The sequence below is a fragment of the Microcebus murinus genome, chromosome 5, assembly GCF_040939455.1.
Source record: "Microcebus murinus isolate Inina chromosome 5, M.murinus_Inina_mat1.0, whole genome shotgun sequence".
Lineage (NCBI taxonomy): Eukaryota > Metazoa > Chordata > Mammalia > Primates > Cheirogaleidae > Microcebus > Microcebus murinus.
This window is the reverse complement of record NC_134108.1, coordinates 66,294,788-66,315,092: the sequence shown is the minus strand read 5'-3', so window position 1 is coordinate 66,315,092 and position 20,305 is coordinate 66,294,788. Positions and strand designations below refer to the sequence as shown.

The window sequence follows — 20,305 nt, the reverse complement described above, 5'->3', positions numbered from 1 at the left end:
AACTTATCATAATATCAGATATGCTAGCCTGTCAATTTTTAGCAATGACCTGACAACAACTTCTTTGGTCCCACCAGTTCTCTATTGCAAACTGCACTACTACTCACATTTGCATTATTCTCCAGACGGTCCACCAAGTACTTCTGCTGTCCCTAAGGAACCATGTGACCAAAGAGTTACCATACATTTTCACCCTACTAGTTTTATTTAAATCTATCATACTCTAAGTAATTCAATCATTTTACCATCTAAACTTAAAAATTAAGCTTTTCTCTCCCTCTTTCTCATTTGTCTTTTTTTTCTGGGGTTCTTAAGAGATGGGCTTGGGGGATGTCATGAACCCACTGAAACTGAATTGTATAAATGTAATTCTTGGAGCACCCACAGAAAGGAGTCTATGGTCCCATCCCCAAACTATTCTAATCAATTCTACACACTTGGTTATCTAAGGTCTTTTCTCAGCCTGACAGCACTCAGGCTAACAAAGTTCTGTTCAACCAATATCCTCAGGCTTTTCTCAAATGTTTGCATATCCTGAAACCTTTAAAAAAAATTCAAAGATTCACAATGTTAACTCTTTCCATAACGATGCTAGTCTTGCTGATTCCTACTGAGAAGCAGCTTTTTTGGAAGGAAATTCTAAGCAGCAGCCTGAGTTGGTCAAACTATCACTAACATCCTAGGATTTATCAATCAGAACTGAACTGCAGAGTTTTTCCCTTCTGACATATTTATCAAGGTACAGATAGAATAAATGTCATTTATAGAATCCAATGATTCATTTCAAGTTTGCATTAATCTAAGTGAGCTTGTTACGTTTCTTATATCTTTACAATGCACCAGAAAATAATTGGAGGCTAGGATTGTTTGGATTGCTTATGTAAATGAAGCAGGAGCATTCAATGCTGGAAAGGAAATCTCTAAGACTTAACACAGATATAATTTCATCTTAGCCCGTTTGGCAAAAATCAAGGTTAGCTCTCATCTAGTTGTTTTTGTTTTGTTTTTTAGCTCTTTGGCTAACTAGCTTAGTTACAGAACATTTCCTTTATGTCTGTAACTCTATTCTCCCTAAATGCTGTAAACAGATATTTAAACTACCAAATCCTTAAATGTGAATCAAACCGCTAATAAAAGTCCGGAGAAGGGATAACGACGGTGTTCAGGATGCAGGTAGAGCAAGAAGCTGTTGACTATTACCCACGGACATCACCTTTACACCTGTCCTTAGGGATAAGCTTACGACCCAGATCTTTGGTACCAAGATGAGGAAAGGGAGAGGCTGGGTGCTGCGGGGCGCTGATCAGTCCCCGGAGATTGGCAGTGGCTGCCCGCCCCGCCGCCCCGCCGCCCCGCCGCCCCGCCGCCCCGCCGCCCCGCCGCCCCGCCGCCCCGCCGCCCCGCCGCCCCGCCGCCCCGCCGCCCCGCCACCCCGCCCTGCGGCCTGCACTTCCCGGGCAGGCGGCGGTCTCGCGTAGAGCGCGAAACCCGGAGCAGAGTCGCGAGTGGTGGCGGACGCGAGGGGACCGCGGCGCCGGGACCGGAGTCCAGGTCGCTTCTCCCTCCCTGCCCACCGCCCCTAGCCCTCCTCACCCGGACTCTTCAAGTTGTAGCGGGTCTCCATGGCGGGTCGCTGGCCCGACTCCGGCCTCCCGGCCTGCTGCCACCTCCTGTCCGCGCTGCCGCTGTCCAGGTCTCAGCGCGGCCCGGGCAGACTGGGCCTGGCCGAGGGAGCTCTGCAGACGCCGGCCAGTCCAGCCCGGACTGCGGGCGGGGCGGCGAGGGTGCGGGCGAGGCGCAGGCTTCTGATGGCGCCGCCTCCTCGCTGCTTCCCCGCCTCCCTCAGGGCCCGGCAGGCGCCGGCGCCGGCCGGGGTGTCGCTGAACCGGGCGCCCCGGCTGGAGGTCAGCCTCCTGGTCTGGCCGCAGGCCCAACCCTGCCGCGGCCCTCGGCTTGCGTCACCCGCCCTCGTCCGGGTTTTGTGAAGTTGTCCTGACGTGGCAGTCGCTTCGTGGCGGTCGGTCACTCTGCAAGAGCGAGCGGCGCCCTCGCCCTGTCGCCTCAGCCCCCCGGAGGACGACCTTCCGCCGGGACCATCCGGGGTCCCCAGGCGCTCGCGGGTTTCGCGGAAGAACCGCCTGGCCGGAAGCGGCCCCGGTCCTCCCGCTGCGGGCGGGGTCCCGGACCCGGGGCCCTCGAGAGCTCTGAGGGGCGCCCGGCTCCGGACTCAGGCTGCAAAGTGCCTGCAGCCCGGCTGTCCGCGCGCTGGACCGCGCAGTCCGGGAAGTGCTTGTTTCTAGATCCAGCAGCTGTTGGGGGCAGGGAGGGAGTTAAGTGGGAAGGGGAAAGCACTGATAAAGAACGGAGTGGGATTTTTATTGAGATTTTTTTGTTATATACAGAGTCTCACTCTGTTGTCCGGGCTAGAGTGCCCTGGCGTTAGCCTAGCTCACAGCAACCTCAATCTCCTGGGCTCAAGCCATCCTCCTGCCTCAGCCTCCTGAGTAGCTGGGACTACAAGCATGCGCCACCATGCCCGGCTAAATTTTTCTGTATATTTTTAGTTGGCCACTTAATTTCTTTCTATTTATAGTCGAGATGGGGGGGGTCTCGCTCTTGTTCAGGCTGGTTTTGAACTCCTGACCTCGAGCAATCCGCCCGCCTCGGCCTCCCAGAGTGCTAGGATTACAGGCATGAGCCACCACGGCCAACCCAGAGTGGGATTTTTATAACATTTTTTTCCTCAGGTAATGTGATTAGGTACAAGACACTGTTTTAGGTATTGCGGGAGTTTTGGTTTTTGTTTTGTTTTGTTTTGTTTTGTTTTTTGAGACAGGGTCTCACTCTGTTGCCCTGGCTAGAGTGCAGTGGCGTCAGCCTAGCTCACAGCAACCTCAAACTCCTGGGCTCAGGAGATGCTCCTGCCTCAGCCTCCCAAGTAGCTGGGACTACAGGCATGTGCCACCATGCCCGGCTAATTTTTCTATTTTTTGTAGAGATGGGGCCTCACTCTTGCTCAGGCAGGTCTCAAACTCCTGATTTCAAGCGATGCTCTCGCCTGGGTCTCTTAAAATGCTACAATTACTGTTGTGAGCTACCACGAAGGCCAGGAGATTTATTTATTTTTTTAAAGAATTAAAATCTGCCAAAGAATAAAGCTAAGGGAATTACATTGAATTTGAGGAAAAGCATACAAATATGAAAGTTAAACTTCAAAGGACACACTCCAGACTTCTTTGTTAAATGAGTGGGATCATGAGAGTACTGAGTTCAGACAGCTTAAAGGAGCCAAGGACCTTGGGAGAGGAAGGAAAGGAGGGACTGGGAAAGTGGGGAGTATGGAGAGGGAAATGAAGAATTCCAGGTGGGATTAACCCAGGAGGGTTAATCAGAATGGGCAACTTTTATTTTGTTACATAAAGATAGAAAATCCTAAATTTTATTTGTTTTCTACTGCTAAAGTTAAAAATCTAAATCTATTAAGTGACTTTTTAATGTCTGAATTTTACCAGCAGCCCTTTGTAGAGTGAAATTGGGAGGAAAAAAGAAAAGGATAATCTAAAATTAGATGTTTTCTGAACAATAAACTAATAATCTGATTGGCTGAAATATGCAAAGGAAACCAAACTCCTTTGTGCTGCTTCATTCATTCATTCTTCATTCATTGTGTTGAATCTTCAAATTGTCTAACACTTGACACCTTCTCCTGCCACAGCTCTGCAAAAGCCACTGATTTGAGCAATAGGCCTTACCATGGCCAAGACCTGCAAAACAGGTACTGTATTATGATTCCCATTTTATAGCTAAAGATACTAAATTCCAGAAGCCTTTTGTTATTCAGCCTCCGGGTCCATCAATCAATCTCTGGGGGTAATTGCCCTCTGGGGCTCTCCTTCAGCCACCACCTCTTCTGTGTTCCTTGGAACTCTTCCCCCACAGGACTAGCTCAGTAGGAATTGTAACCTATTCTTCCTTGGTTAACAACAACAAAAATCTGTTCGAACAATTTAGTTATGGGTACATGTCAAAGCTTAATTACAATCTTGCTGCAAGAGCAAAGACAATTCCAAAATTTCTCTCAGCAGAGATGTTTACAGAGAAAAGAGTAGAGATACAAAAAGAAAAGCATTTGTATTGAAAGGTCACTAGATTCTTGACTGATAGCTGGGTGGAAAGAGAGCTAGTTAAATTTTTTACTGAGTTAAAATTTAAGTTCAATTTAAATTTATTCAAAAATTGCTCATATTTTATCAAGAACACTTATTTCTTCCTAGAAGAAAGTTATAAATTACATCAGGTGCTTCTACCCCAGATCAAATGTGGGGTAATTTTTTTCCATACATTTGATAATCCTTAGGAAAACTTTTCATTTTAAGGTTTGTTTCCTTAAAGCAAAAATGACAAAAGATGAAGTTTAAAATGTTTCAGAATCTTAAAAAACATCTTAGAACCACAATCCTTGACCTATATAATTCATATTTTCCTTAGATAGTAACCAGAGGCCCTTTGAAGTGCAGGTCCCCGCCCCACTGCCAATTGCATCCTGTGTAAGGTCTGGACTGTAGTTTTTTAGCACTTACTGTGTATTGGGCACTTGATATACATCAACTCATTTATTCTTCATAACATCTCTGGCAGTGGCAGATTGTTTATACCCATGTTACAAATGAAGATAATTGAGGTCTCTGAGAAATCAAGTTATTTACTTCAACTATAAACTATTATCTTTCTGGTATATTATTTTTATGATATTAATGAAAAGAAACCTTTTTAGATTTTCATTTACTTTTGATTTGGTTTGGATACTTTGAAATCTATTTTACAGAGGTTCTTAAAGCTTCAATGACTCATATAAGAAAACCTTCAATGACTTATCCAGGAAATGAAAGAACCCTGATTCAAGTCCAGATCTCCTGACTCTGAAACCTGCATTATTTTTGGTACACTAAAAAGGAATCAGACTGTCTTGTGTCACTCAAGGCCTCTCTGTTCCACCCTTTGAAAAGAGGATATGCAACTTAGAACCTCAGAGCTATTTTTGGATCACACACTTTAAGATATTTATTCTTCAGCATTTGAAACTTTTCTCCTTTTTTGGCTGGGCCCTGTGGTGTGCCTGTAGTCATGGCTAATTGGGAGGCTGAGGTGGGAGGACAGCTGAGTCCGAGGAGATAAGGTTATAGTGCTGGCTGATTGTGGCTGATTGTGCACATCAGCCTGGCAACATAGTGGGCAAGATCCTATTACTAAAAATAAAAAATAAAAACTTATTTTTTTAAATGATGTTTTTTCTTGATCATAAAACCAATACATGATTATTGCTCAATATTTGAAATATGAACAAAATCCAAATCTCCCATAATCCTCCTGCTTAGAAATGGCCATAATTAATAGTTTGGTATATTTACCTTAAGTCTTTATTTATAAAGCATGGGTATTTTAAGAATTGAAATCCCATTGTACAATATGTACTTTTCTATACTAAAAATACCTGCCATTAACCATCTGGACTACTCGTTTTACCAGTTGCAGTGCTATCACTTAGACTGATATTTACATGAGTGTCTTCCTAGAGTAAAATTAAGGAAAGAAACGCCTTGGAAAGCCATATATGGACTTTACTGTAAACATTTTATTAATTACTTTGAATATTTTATAATAAGAGTTTTTTGATATTTCAGGAAAGAAAAAAAAATACCTGCCATAATTTTTTCTCTTGTCTCCCCCTCCCACCCCAGGATTTCCCCGTTGGATTAGTTAATAAGAAACATGGGACATTTTCCCAGAGGATGTAGCTGGTATTAACGTAATGGAGATGTTGGTTATGTCATTATCAGGGACACAAGTTTAAACTCTGGTTACCTGAACAAAAATGTCAGACAGGAAGCAGCTCTCTGTTTTCTGTTCTCCCTACTTTGCTGCATTGCAGGTCTAACGGATATGCTTTTGCTTACCATCTGGTGGCCAGCTGAAAGAACCGGAAGGGAAACATGCCTCTGTTTTTTTCTCAGTTTCTGCTGCGTTCAAGATAAGCCTCCCTGCTCATTCTGTTTTAACACTTTTCTGATATGATATTTCAGAAGAAAATATTATGGAGATATATCAAGTGAGTATGTTTGAAATGCCATGGAGTGTTTACCGTACTAGTTTAGTAGGTTCCTTCCACCAAATACCTTGTGATATAACTTTTCTCATCTTAAAAGGGTTTTCCTATGAATAAGCAAAGAAGTGCTTTCTAAATACAAAAGTAAATACTTGTCCACAATATTAATAAATCACTTTACTGTGGCTTTCTTAATTTATGTCTTTTCTTTGAGACCTAATTTGCTACATAGCTTTGAATTATCTGATATCTCTCCCAAAATTACAGCTCTTGGTATTAGGGGTGAGAAAAAGAAACCTGCTTAGGATTGTGCTTTTGCTTTATTTACATGGACTGCATTTCTTTGTTTTGTTTTGTTTTTCAAAATTAAAATGTGCCTTTAAAATTGGTAACAAAAATTATAATACTTATCATCATTAATACTTAGTTTTAATGAACTGATGAGTTTGACCAGAGTTATTTCATTTTCTAAGTTTAGCTCTAAAGGAAACACCTGCACCTAATTAAAACTGTCGTTCCTGGGAGAGACCACAGGTGCTCAGTGTTGTGCTGGCAGCTCGCTGTGGCACTGCCATGTCTGTGTCTCTTCCCTCTCTCCCCCGAGTGCTCTCCCAGTAGCTCTTCAAAGCACTGTCGTTCTTTCTATGCCATATTTCTTCTGTCATATACTCTGTTACCCCAATTTGTCATTCTCTAGACCCATTTTAGCCACTTGCTGATTGATGAAACTTGGTCACCAATAAATTAACCTGAACAGCTTAGAACTCTGCTCCCTACCTTGGTAGCAGTTTCAGTTTCTATTTATGGGGAAAATGAAAAAAAAAAAAATTCTGAGTTCAGTACTTTTAAACAAATTTGAATTTTATTCACCATTATGGCATCTACAAACTTCCAAAACATAATAGTTCATAGAGGAACATTCTTCAATCTACAGACAATGCTCAGCATGACATGAATTATGGAACTCCTTACAGTAATTCTGCAGCACTGTTAAGCAATCTTAATATCGTCTTCATAATAGTCAACACTGTGATGCTTTCCGTTAAAATCCAATGTACAATTATAGGCAAACTTTGAATGATGATCATCAACTTCTAAAAGCAGTCTTGGACTTTCCTACAGTTAATTCTTTTGGCACTAAACAACCAGAAGTGTAGGTATGCCGCAGTCTGCCTTCTAGCATCTTGTGAGAAATACTGGGCCAACTTAACATCCCTGGGAAGTTCACTTTGGATTTAGGTGCAGACATTCTTAAATAGTAATATATACCATATATGCAGATTAAAAAGGAAAATTTTTTCCAAAATAGCATTTCTCAGAAAAGAGAATTGGCTTATATTTTTGTCTTTGTCCTTTTTGAACAAAGTACCTCAAGCAATGGCAGTTTTCTGTCATATAATGGCCCATACAGTGGCTCACTCCTGCAATCCTAACACTCTGGGAGGCTAAGTCAGGAGAATCACTTGAGCTCAGGTGTTGAAGACCAGCCTAAGCAAGAGAGAGACCCTATATCTACAAAAAATAGAAAGAATTTAAAAAAAAAAAATAGAGAAAATTATCTGGGTGTGGTGGTGGGTGCTTGTAGTCCCAGCTACTTGGGAGGCTGAGGCAGGAGGATCGCTTAAGCCCGGGAGTTTGAGGTTGCAGTGAGCTATGAGGCTGCCACTGCACTCTAGCCCAGGTGACAGAGCAAGACCCTGTCTCAAAAAAAAAGTCACCTAACAAAATCAGGGAAAAAAAGACAAAGACATATTTATTAATTATTTCTGAGGGTAAGGGCTTAGAGAACAAGTATTGAAAATCATTATAAGTATGCTTCTAAATAATCATTGAACAAAGAAATATAAAAATACTTATTTGTGGAGATTGTGAATATGTAGGGGAAAAAACCTGTCCTGATATTTAATAAATGGTTCTTGCAAATCAGTAAAATCTCTACTGACAGCATCCTACTGTATCCTACTCAATTTAAAGCATGTTCTACCTTAAATAACTGGAGGAAACTATTAGATGACTCAAAATGTTGTTCCAATGATCATAAAGACCCAGCTATAGAAGATGCATGTGAAGAATTTGAATAAAATTGTTTGAGTGAGGAAAAAGCAATTTTTCTAAATTAATACCATTTATATAATTTGTGATATTAAATGTAAATAATTATTTAAATATTTTAAATTGATAAATGTCTTACTTTTTAAATTATTTCATTTACATTCATAAAAGTTCATATTTAAATTATAGATTAAATAATGTAGAATTTTAAAGCTGCATAATCAAGTAGAAAAGAGACACTAACACTTGAGATATGTATGTGGGAGTAGAGGATTCGAGAAAGCTCTCCTGGGAGATTCCAGTCCTCATCCCCCACCTTCTCCCCTCCCTATCCCTTTAACAACTACAGTGAAAACAGTGTCTCTCAAATTGTCTAGGGTGCTTATTTAAAATGCAGATTCCCAAACCTCTCCTATAGATTGTGATTCAAGAAGACTGAGATAGGGATGGGAAGCTGCATCTTTAAGCACCCTAGATGATTCTTAAAATCAGGTAACTTTGGTAAATACTGACGTAGAGCATTAAACGAAACAGTATTTATTATGTGGATTGGTGGCACTGTTTCTTGCACATTACAAACCCAGTGGATTTCCTTCCTCTCCCACTGAGATGGAACGACACATATGCCTGGTCTCCCTGGTCATCCCCATACTGCACTGCTTCCCAGGGAGCAGGGGCCAAAGCCTAACTATGGAGGCCACCTTGTAAGAAAGAGGTCTGGAAGAAGTCCAGAATGAGTTTCAGGTTATCTACTGTCTAGTTGAGGAAAGCCGAGTACTACAGAGCTCGGCTCTCTGCAAGGCCAGAGACAGACAATACTGAGCAGCAGCCTGAGGGACTCAGACAATAATGAAAGCTGGAGGCAAACAGAAGCAGCTTTTAGGAAAGGGTGGTAAGGGTTAGCATGGGACTGGGGTCTAAACTGCTCTATTGTAGTTGACTTTCACAGGAGAGGCTTTAGTTCAATGACTCTTGGTTTCAAGATTAGAATGATCCTGCTGGCCCCAGGAGCTCATTAGTAGACTGAGGAAGCAGGATAGTCAAGGTCTCAGGCAGCTGGACATCTTCCTCCATCTGCCTCCCTCACCCTTAGTATAGTTGCTTGATCAGTCCCTTTTCATGGGGAAGGACCTTGTCAGGCTGGGTCTTGGGGGTTTCACAATAGGACCAATGAGCAAACTCATGGATTCTTGATATTGGCTATGACCAGTGTCATCTGAATTAACAAAGGACACCATGGAAGTTAGATATGAGCTCATGCGTCACTCCACTCCACATAAAGTTCATTATCATATGCTAGTCCAGGACAGAGTCTATTGCAAAGACAATCCTCTCAGGTCTACAACCTCCACAACCCCTCAACCCTGATACGACCCAGCATACAAAAATATCCAAGAATGGCGATGAAAAGTAAAACCGTTCTAGTAAACACAATAGAAAGCCCTGATCAAATGAAAGAAAAATTCAAGAACTTAGAATTTCCCATTTGTTAAGACCTTAAAGAGAAGGAAAATATTTTAGGCAGGAAAGAAAATCCTCGGGTATCTCTAATCTGGCCAATGGGTTCACTGTAACATTGTTTTACAAACTGCAGGTTGTGACTCATTCGAGGATTGTGAGATCTTCTTAAAAAAGGAAATGAAAGAGAAAAAAATACCAGAATACATTGCATGTAGAAAGGATATTACTTCGTGAGGGTTGTTTTAAGTAATATTTGCAAGTATGAGTGTGTGATGATTTGCAATGTGAACTGTACTTACTGTGGCTCACAACATAGAGCTTAAAATGGATTTCATAAAGGGTCAAGTCCTACAGTTCTGTCCCAGGGCAGTTTTATATGCCATTCAAACATTGCTTCAGTTGTAAGAGTTTACATGGATGTTTTGCTGTTTTGTTTTGGTTTTTTTGAGATGGAGTCTCACTCTGTCGCCCGGGCTAAAGTGCCATAGTGTTTCATAGCAACCTCAAACTCCTGGGCTCAAACGATCCTCCTGCATCTGCCTCTTGAGTAGCTGGGAATACAGGTCTGCACCACCACACCAGGCTAATTTTTTCAATTTTTAGTAGAGACAGGGTATCCCTCTTGTTCAGGGCTCAGGCCGGTCTCAAACTCCTGAGCTTGAGGGGACCTGCTGCTTCAGCCTCTGTTACAGGTGTGAGGCCACCGAGCCTGGCCGGTGTTCTGCTTTTTAAAACAAGTTTTTCATGATTGAATATGAGAACCAGATTCCATCTCAGCTTTAACTGTCAGATCATTTGTTGAAACCAAAAATGTAAGGTTCTACAAAGAAAGACTATATTTTTTTTTTTTTTGAGACAGAGTCTCGCTTGTTGCCCAGGCTAGAGTGAGTGCCGTGGCGTCAGCCTAGCTCACAGTAACCTCAAACTCCTGGGCTCAAGCAATCCTTCTGCCTCAGCCTCCCGAGTAGCTGGGACTACAGGCATGCACCACCATGCCCGGCTAATTTTTTCTATATATATTAGTTGGCCAATTAATTTCTTTCTATTTATAGTAGAGACGGGGTCTTGCTCTTGCTCAGGCTGGTTTCGAACTCCTGACCTGGAGCAATCCGCCCGCCTTGGCCTCCCAGAGTGCTAGGATTACAGGCTTGAGCCACCACGCCTGGCCAAAGAAAGACTATTGACTGATATTTACTTGGCTGGTCTTACAGATGTTATTTTGAATTTTTTTTTTTTGTAATCATGGAATTGAATTGTTTCTTGGGGGAATAACATGATACAATTTCAAGTATCACCTTACCATGACCATTATAGAAAACTGTAAAGATATTGATGACATAACTGAAATAGGATCACTGCCCAAACTTAAATGTAATTTATGACAAAAGTAGATCTTTTGAGGACCCAGTAGGTCAACTTTGGCACATTTAAAAATATCACCCAGGCCGGGCGCTGTGGCTCACGCCTGTAATCCTAGCTCTTGGGAGGCCGAGGCGGGCGGATTGCTCAAGGTCAGGAGTTCAAAACCAGCCTGAGCAAGAGCGAGACCCCGTCTCTACTATAAATAGAAAGAAATTAATTGGCCAACTGATATATATACAAAAAATTAGCCGGGCATGGTGGCGCATGCCTGTAGTCCCAGCTACCCGGGAGGCTGAGGCAGAAGGATCGCTTGAGCCCAGGAGTTTGAGGTTGCTGTGAGCTAGGCTGACGCCACGGCACTCACTCTAGCCTGGGCTACAAAGCGAGACTCTGTCTCAAAAAAAAAAAAAAATATCACCCAGCCTTTCAAAATTCTAAATGATCTAAAAGAACCCTGCATCCACCCTATATTCTATTGCCAGATTCTTCTCACATACTCTATTGTTGCTCATGACAACATACTACAAGAACATAAACATCCACCTTAGACAACACTCAAGAGTTCTCTGGTACATACAGATTGAAAAGAGTAGAAACAGTAAAATAAACTTTTTATTAAATCTAATTCTGGAAATGGTACTGATTTCATGTATGTATTAAGCTGAAAAAGTCTGAACATTGAAATAACTAACATTTAAAACTTCATATTTTAATTCACCTCTTAATTATAAGGCACTACTTCAATAAACATTCCCAATTTACAGCCTACTCCTTATATTTAGTCTTACATTAAACTAATATGATTAAAGATAACTGCTGAGCTGCCATCAGTTGAACAATTAAACTTCTTGAATGCTAGTTACTACTATCTATGGTCTCTGCTGGAGAGTGGTAAAGTCCTACACAACTGTAGTTCTAAAAACTGGTACCTACAAGGATCTATCTAAAATTCGTTTATTTTTTATTATTATTATTTTTTTTTTTGAGACAGAGTCCCGCTTTGTTGCCCAGGCTAGAGTGAGTGCCGTGGCGTCAGCCTAGCTCACAGCAACCTCAAACTCCTGGCTCAAGCAATCCTCCTGCCTCAGCCTCCCAAGTAGCTGGGACTACAGGCATTCGCCACCATGCCCGGCTAATTTTTTGTATACATTAGTTGGCCAATTAATTTCTTTCTATTTATAGTAGAGACGGGGTCTCGCTCTTGCTCAGGCTGGTTTTGAACTCCTGACCTCGAGCAATCCGCCCGCCTCGGCCTCCCAGAGAGCTAGGATTACAGGCGTGAGCCACCGCGCCCGGCCTATTTTTTATTATTTTTAGATAGTAAAACCCTTTCATCTCCAGTATCTGCCTTTTAGCCATTTTACTAGCACAGTGTCTGACATATAATAGGCACCCCATAAATATTTAAGAATGATTGACAAAGGAATCAAAACTCACAACTCCTTTTATTTACCACACAGTTTGGGCATGCTTGTTGAGCTTTGTTGAGGGAAGATGAGCCAAGGCCAGAGGTGAAGAGGTGAAGAAACATTGGTTAAAAGGCTACTGAGATCCAAATAGGAGATGGTGGTCTAAGCCAAGATAGTGCCAGATGAGCTGGAGAGAATAGAACAGATTAGCAGAGATTTGCAAGGCTGAGCTGAAGGAACTGAGTGATTGTAGGAGGTGATCAGGAGGGAAGTGTCAAGAACGAGGTCCAAGTGTCTGGCAGAAACATGAGGGAGGAAAGTCATACCATCATAGGAGGAGATTTAGCAAGAAGGAAGCCAATCTTAGACATGTTCAATTTGAGGCACTTCTTACAGAAGATTCCAGCAAAGGTATGCTAATGGACATTTTAAATATAGGTCTGAAGCTCAAAAATGGATTAGGATTGAAATGTACTTTATAAAATTTTAATCCCAATCGGTGTTTTATTTTCTATAAATCCTTGTTATACATATTGACAACTCAAGGTAACAAGTTGGATACAGCTAAGACCAAATGTTTATTTTCTCCTGACTTGCTCAGAGCTTGATATACTATTGCCTAAGGAGGGAAAAATGGCTGTAAAACGTATTTACATTTTCTTCTGACATTTAAACACCGTTAATATTATCTTCAGCATTAGAGTTATTCAATAGATTAGGAAGAAAAATGTATAATCTTTGTTGACTTTCTCCTCTGAAGTATATTTAGAAGACTGCTTCTATGGGTTCTAAAAATATGCAAGAGAAGCTCATGTAAGAATAGACATTTCTTTATTCAATGTCCCAGCACTTAAGCTCATGCAGCAGTAAATCCTGAATTACAAGTGCCCCTCTGCATATCTGTGATAGGAAGGTATTTAAAGGGACATTTGGTGATGCTGCGTACATGAAGGTGGGTTCTTAAGTCCGGTTCCTGCATTGTCTTACTAGTTATATTATCTTGAGAAATTTATTTTTAGCTCTTTGACCTCAGTTGCCTCATCTGTAAAACAAATGATAATAGTACTTACCTCCCAGATTTATGAGGATTAGTTACATAAAAGCACTTCAGAGCAGTGCCCGGCATATCATTTGTAACCAATCAGTATCTATTATCATTAAATAATTGTTAAAGGCTACGTTTCTTTCTCTTAAACTCAATATTGCCCCTGATAAAAATCTTGGAAATAATTTCAGGTCAGCTTTTCCAATCAGAAACAGGATTTCATATTTAAGATATCTAATGCTAGCCTTCTCTGAGAACTCTTAGGGGACTTTTAAAGGTCATTACAGAGTGGAATCTTACAATGTGGCCTGTCAGGAAAAGGATTTCCAGATGACTAGGGGATTAGTGCCAGAGCAGCAAGAATTAATATCTCAAGTTTACTGAAGTAACAGTTCTACAGTTCTAACAGGCATGTCTCCATCAAAAATATGGAGAGATAAGATTTAAAAATAAAAGTGTAGGCCGGGCGCGGTGGCTCACGCCTGTAATCCTAGCTCTCTTGGAGGCCGAGGCGGGCGGATTGCTCCAGGTCAGGAGTTCGAAACTAGCCTGAGCAAGAGCGAGACCCCGTCTCTACTATAAATAGAAAGAAATTAATTGGCCAACTAATATATATAGAAAAAATTAGCCGGGCATGGTGGTGCATGCCTGTAGTCCCAGCTACTCGGGAGGCTGAGGCAGGAGGATTGCTTGAGCCCAGGGGTTTGAGGTTGCTGTGAGCTAGGCTGACGCCACGGCACTCATTCTAGCCTGGGCAACAAAGTGAGACTCTGTCTCAAAAAAAAAACAAATAAATAAAAGTGTAAGTTCAATTTAAATAGTGACATTTATCATCATTTTCATAAAATGAGAGCTAGTTAATCAGGACAAATGAATTTTACTAAATGTACCTAACAGGGACAATGAAACAGTGACGTACATGTATGGCAAACAACCTCACGAATATGAAAAGGCCACACTTCCTTTTCACCAAAGAGACCACTCTGCTCCCAGAAAGCTTAGTTATGAATATGCTTGAAATAAAATGAAAGCTTTATCAAATTATGAAGCTATGACACACACTTTTAAATTGGCAGTTAACATTTTTAAAAACAATGGTTTAACAATGGTTATAAATGATGTACAGCTTAAAGTAAAATACACACTACGCTTGATTACAAATTATATCCAGTCTGTACAAGTTGAATGCATACCATACTTTAATAATCAAGACAGTTCAGCTGTTTTTCTGGAGTAAGTTTCACACAGAGTTGACAACCCATACATAACAATATTGCTGTGATTTTAGTCACTTTCTATTTAGGGGTCCAAAATATATTATGTTCAGAAAATAACACTGTTTGTGAATGTCAACCAGTTTTTGATTTATATTCCTTCAAAAACACATGCTGCAATTCCAATACCACAGACTTGAGAAACTGAACACTTAGATATAACTCCTGTATCTTTTTTGTATTAAGGGTCATTGCCACACTTACAAGGTTTGAGGCAGTCATCTATGCTAGCGTGTGATTAATCAGAGTACACTTACTACCATGAACTTGGGTCCTATGTCATAGGATTATTTTTGCCTTTCCCCCAAAGAATCATTTGCTCTTGAAGTAATAGGCTTTTTAAGGCACATTTTAACAAAAACTCGTCATATACCCAGCTTAAAAATGGAGGATCTACCTGGTTATAATAATATATATACCTAAGTAATGTGTGATTTATCAGATAGGCAAGTGTTTCTATCTTGAGGATAAAATTGTATTAGAAAACTGATTCTTTATTTGCTATTCAAAGAGAAACATTCTGTAAAAAATATTAGAGAATTAGATTTATAAGAATAACTCCTAAGAACCAGGCTTGTTGGCAAAGGTCCAATAGGGTACAGCTCTGGAAACCAGGGAACTCTGGGTGCCTATCCAGGCTTTTGAGTAGGAAGGCTGAGGAATATGGGCACCTTAATGATTTTTAGAAATCTCCTTTTGAAATGCAAAGACTCAAATCTTCAACCCCAATCAGATACCATCTTAAATTTCAGTTATCAGCTTCAAAGGAATAGGACTTAGGGAGAGGGAGGAGAGAGGAGAGAAAGAAGCCATTGATAGAAATGGGAAAGGTTCAAGGACAAGTTGCTTTAGGGATTTATATATTTTTGCTAGGACCAGCTTTGATATCCCCAGGAGGCTCTGTTTTAAAAAAAAAATTATTTTCTAATGTCGTCTTACAAACATGCCTTTGGGGGCTAACCTTTGTGATGGACACAGAATTACCTACTTGGAATGATGTGCTGTAGGGGTAGATTTAGTTCTCTTAATTTCCTGCTAGTCTAAAGTAAACATCGAGTGAAAGAATTTCATAGAAACAATTACACACAGTTAACTGTAATGCCTCCTCTGGCCCTCCTTTTCCCACTTCCCACCATTAGGGGCTTTCATAATGGCTCTTCAGCCTTGCAGAGCATGCTGGTAGCACATTGAGCTCTAGTTCAATCATAAGATGGGAAGAGGTGGAGTACACGGATGAAACCACAGATGAAAAAGAGACTTGGAAGTATTAAATAACAAATGACACTAACAGGATTAAGCTCCATGGTGGAGATCTGAGGTTTGCTCCATTCACTGAGGGCATGGGGCAATAAAAAACAGGTCCTAAACAAACATTTTCATTGTATCATGACAGCAGGCCATTTCACAGGTGCCAGAATTGTATATATATTTGTTAGTCTGCAGTTGCCAATCACTTACATTTGGGACAACTTTTGGCCTCTAATGTTACTTTTGCCCTGCGTGACAGGTACAGAAAATCCTCTAGAAACCCTGCAGTTTAATGACATTTTTATTTCTCTCCAGTGATCGGCACCATTTTGGAATTCTGGTCCCAAAACTTCTAAAGAATACAGTAAAAAGAAATAACCTGCTCTGCATAAAGTGATTATGAAGATACGTGTTGAGGTAAAGAGCTTCATAAAATCTGTTGAGCAGGGAAGAACAGCCACGGCTATAGAAATTTTTAGATAAGTCTGGTGCTTAATATATTCTACGAAACTCCCGTTTACACCCGTTATAAATAGGGGACAGTTTTTATTGCTCCTGGAGCTTACAGCCCCAATCTGTTCCAGCTCCACTGAAAAAATGATTTTTCTCAATAATCAGTAGCAAAGATCCCCACATTTACAAAAAGTCATTCCCAATGCATCACTTTTTGATTAATTTCTGATTGCCATATAGATATGGACTACAGTATGCATGTCCTTGACACCAAGTACAGAAAAAGCTTAGAAAAGTCATTTTATCAAAGTTCAGTTCAATGAGAAAAAAACATGAAAAAGTGCAAAATATGTACAGTTCCTGGCAGTTCTCACATGGGAGTTTTCTGACTAAAGACCATAAAAGTTTACATTTGTGTAATGAAAGTACAGTGGATTTCACTTCATTGTTATTATACAAGTTTTTGCTTCAAAGTGCTTACTTTATTTAAAAAAGAAAAGATCAAGAGGGTTGCAGGAATTTTTTTTTTTTTACAACAAATCCATGTCATGTGTCCCAATCTCCTTCTTCCTCTTCCTTTAGTGCAACATGGCGCAGCAGCCTCATCAAAAAGGTCTGATTTCAAAGATGTTCCTGAAACCTCACCTACAGCAGCACTCTCGGTGTCCCATTAGGGGTGGCTCCTTTTTTCTTCTGCAGCCGATTCTGAACTTTTCGAGATTTCACTACTTTCATCCTCACCTCAAAAACTTCATGGATGGCCTTCCGAAAGCAATGAAAATTATAGTCAATAAGCCCTGGAGAAGAGAACAAAAGTATCAATAAATATTACACAGAAATAGTCTCCATCTTTCCATGTCAGCTATGGCCAGGACAAGCCAGCAGGGGGTGGCAGAGGAGCAGCCTTCATGTGAGGGCCACAGATTTCTCTGGGAGGTCTACAGCTGGGCTTCAGGAACTGCAGGCAAAGTCTTGGGAAGGTAGGTTTTTCCTGAGGCAATGTTCCACAGTATATACCACATTTTCAAAATTATCGATGACCTAAAAGATTTGAAGAATCACTGAACTGCATATTTTTTACCTTTCAGAATTAACGATTGCTTACAAGATGAATCTATAATGAAAAAATTTTCTCCCCAAAAGGCATTACTAAATTGACTCTGAGTAGAGGCAGACCCTGACTTGGGAATGTGGCTGAGATCTCAAAGCCACAGTATCAATCAATCAATCAATCAATCAATATTTAATATTATATTTAAACCATTCTCATAACCCTAGGGAAGCAAAGTCCCCAGTAATAACAGTCACCTCATGTCAAATCTAAGCTCAGGAATTTTAACCACCAAAGATACTCTCAGCTTTTCAATATTAAATAAGTTTTAAGTAGAGAAATAGCAGGGGAGAATCTTCTTGTGTTTTCAGAAATAAATAAGTGGCACAAAAACATAATAGAATAAAAGATAATCCAAAATCTTGAGGAATGCATCTTTCATCATTACAATCAATTTATAAACATCTTGAGAGCAACATTACATTTATACCAATTAGGATAAAGTGGTTGGTTCTATTTACTATCCTTAAATTTATTAAAATAACTGGCCCAACAATTATTTCCATCGGTCAGGTGATACTTCCAGAGCCCCACCCAAAGAAAGAACTGGGATTCCAGCCAAGGATGAAATTCGTCAACTGCAACAGGGGCTGGCGGACTGGACACGATCTCAGCTTCCCGGAGCAGGAAAGCCTCTGAGTAGTGCCCTCTGCTGCTTCTGCAGAGACAGTGAACCACAAGCACTGAAACTAGGAGACAATTTCTTCAAGAAAATGATCAATGAGGCAATTGAGGGGGACAGCAGTAAGGTACAAAGAAGAAACAAGTAAATGATTTTACTTAGTGGGAATTTGAATACAAGATGTGAGAACAACCTCAAATTCTTTGCTTATATGCACAATGAACTGCCTTAGGAAGAAAGGTTAAAGAAACTTGGCTCAATGAGAAGGTGCAATTAAATACTCAACTGGGGGCTGGGTGGGGTGGCTCATATCACCCTAGCACTCTGGGAGGCCAAGGTGGGAGGATCGCTTAAGCTCAGGAATTCAAGACCAGCTTGAGGAAAAGGGAGACCCTGTCTCTACTAAAAATAGAAAAAAAATAGCCAGTAGTCCCAGCTAGTTGGGAGGCTGAGGCAGAAGGATGGCCTGAGCCCAGGAGTTTGAGGTTGCTGTGAGCTAGGCGGCACACTAGCCCCGGCAAGAGAGTAAGATAAGACTCTGTCTCCAAAAAAAACACCTCAACTGGGGAGAGACATCCTATTGATAGTTCTTGACAAATCTTAACTTACTTATATCTTTGTGCATTTGAAAATTTAACAGTGATTTTGCTGTGTTTGGGTTTTAAATGTAAAAAAAGCAAAGTTCACAACTGAGGTTTTTAAAGGAAGTAAACCTTCAGAAGTGTTTGCTATTTCAACCCTTTCATTAAAGGCAGTTGAGAATACAAGGACAGAGACACAAACAAAACAGACATATTATCTTCATCCCCAACCCCACAGTTAATACGATCCCACACTGTTCTCTGGTTTAGAGGTCCTCAATCCTAGCTCCACATTAAAAACAACCCAGGTCATTTTTAAGAAATTAACAAATTATTTCCAGGCCCATCTTCCATGAATTCTATTCTAATGTTTGGAGGCAGCACAGATATCAGCCTTTTTTAACCACTCTCCTTCCTGAGGTGCCTATAATGTGCATCTGATTTCAGTCCTCTCTTTTCTGAAAATGCAGTCCTGGGGAGCATTAATAAAAACTCAGAAGGAAACCAACATGAAGAAAAGATAATCAAATGCAGATTATCAGCACCAACAGGACTGAATAACACTTGAGAGTAAAGCACCAACAAACAAATCAAACTACTCCATGCATTTATAAGCACTAAGCTTTCTTTAAAGAGAACTACGTGACAGCTGGGGTGATCAACTCATCCATTTCCCTGGGACTTTCTCAGTTTTAACACTGAAGGTATCCTATCCCAGGACCCTCCTCAAGCCCATGCAAACGGAGATGGCTGGTTACCCTAAAAAGCACACAAGTTAAACAAGATGAGATTAAACATGAAGTCCGCCTATTTGCTTACATTTGTTAGTTAGAACATTAAAACTAATACCTAGGTTTCTAGTTAGTTTAAAATTCTACAAAATCTGCCTATCCTCTGAGATAATCCCACCTAGGTAGTTTAGGAATAATTTACCAAAGATCCACATGATAAATTCCTGCTTAAATTTAGTTCCATAACTCCCATAGGTGAATGTTAAAAATTAGTGGGCAACAGTTTTAGGAGAAACGGGAATTGCACAGTTTGAAAGTATTTATTAACTGTAGGAACTTTACAGTAGAAAAACCCAGAGATACCACCTTAAATTAGATCAAGGTTAGCATCCCTGCTAATGAGACATATCAATGAACCAGTTCTTATGAGCACTGAGAAGGACTCAGTATCATTTCTCTGTGGTATTCCTGCCAAAGTGCACAATCTCATTCCAACTGCGTGAAAACATCAGACAAACTCAATTTGAGTGACATTCTACAAAATAATCAATCAGTATTCTTCAAAAGTGTCAAGGACACGACAGATAAAACTGTCACAGACTGGAGGAGACTAGGAGAAATAAAAACTAAATCAAGTCGGGGATCCTGGGATGGAAAAAGAGCATTTGTGGGAAAACTGGTGAAATATGAATAAGGTCTGTAGTTTAATACTATTTTACCTGGTTTTGATAACTGAACTATAGTGTGTAAGGTGTTAATATGGGAAGCTGGATGAGGAATATATGAAAACTATGTACTGTTTTTGCAACTTTTCTGTTAAGCTTAAAATCAGTTCAAAATAAACTCTCCACAT

The 20,305-nt window shown here is 40.6% G+C and overlaps 2 protein-coding genes and 1 long non-coding RNA gene across 4 annotated transcripts in view; 1 reads left to right on the top strand and 2 right to left on the bottom strand.

Annotated features, from left to right (window-relative positions):
- UBE2J1 (ubiquitin conjugating enzyme E2 J1) overlaps positions 1-2,120 on the bottom strand; it is a 30,195-nt gene extending 28,075 nt beyond the window's left edge. The window contains exon 1 of one of the 2 annotated variants that reach the window (XM_012750937.3): positions 1,594-2,120. In XM_012750937.3, the coding sequence (XP_012606391.1) occupies positions 1,594-1,624 (31 nt within the window). In that variant the 5' untranslated portion in view covers positions 1,625-2,120. The remainder of the gene's footprint in view (positions 1-1,593) is intronic. The other variant, XM_012750935.3, reaches the window with a different exon arrangement.
- Positions 1,441-17,079, top strand: LOC105863619 (uncharacterized). The gene is made up of 5 exons (XR_012919300.1): positions 1,441-1,551; positions 3,716-3,775; positions 6,012-6,106; positions 16,270-16,371; positions 16,990-17,079. It is a non-coding gene; the product is annotated as an uncharacterized LOC105863619 (long non-coding RNA).
- Positions 17,004-20,305, bottom strand: part of RRAGD (Ras related GTP binding D) — a 39,473-nt gene continuing 36,171 nt past the window's right edge. The window contains exon 7 of the mRNA XM_012750934.3: positions 17,004-17,204. Coding sequence (XP_012606388.2) covers positions 17,053-17,204 — 152 coding nt within the window. The 3' untranslated portion in view covers positions 17,004-17,052. The remainder of the gene's footprint in view (positions 17,205-20,305) is intronic.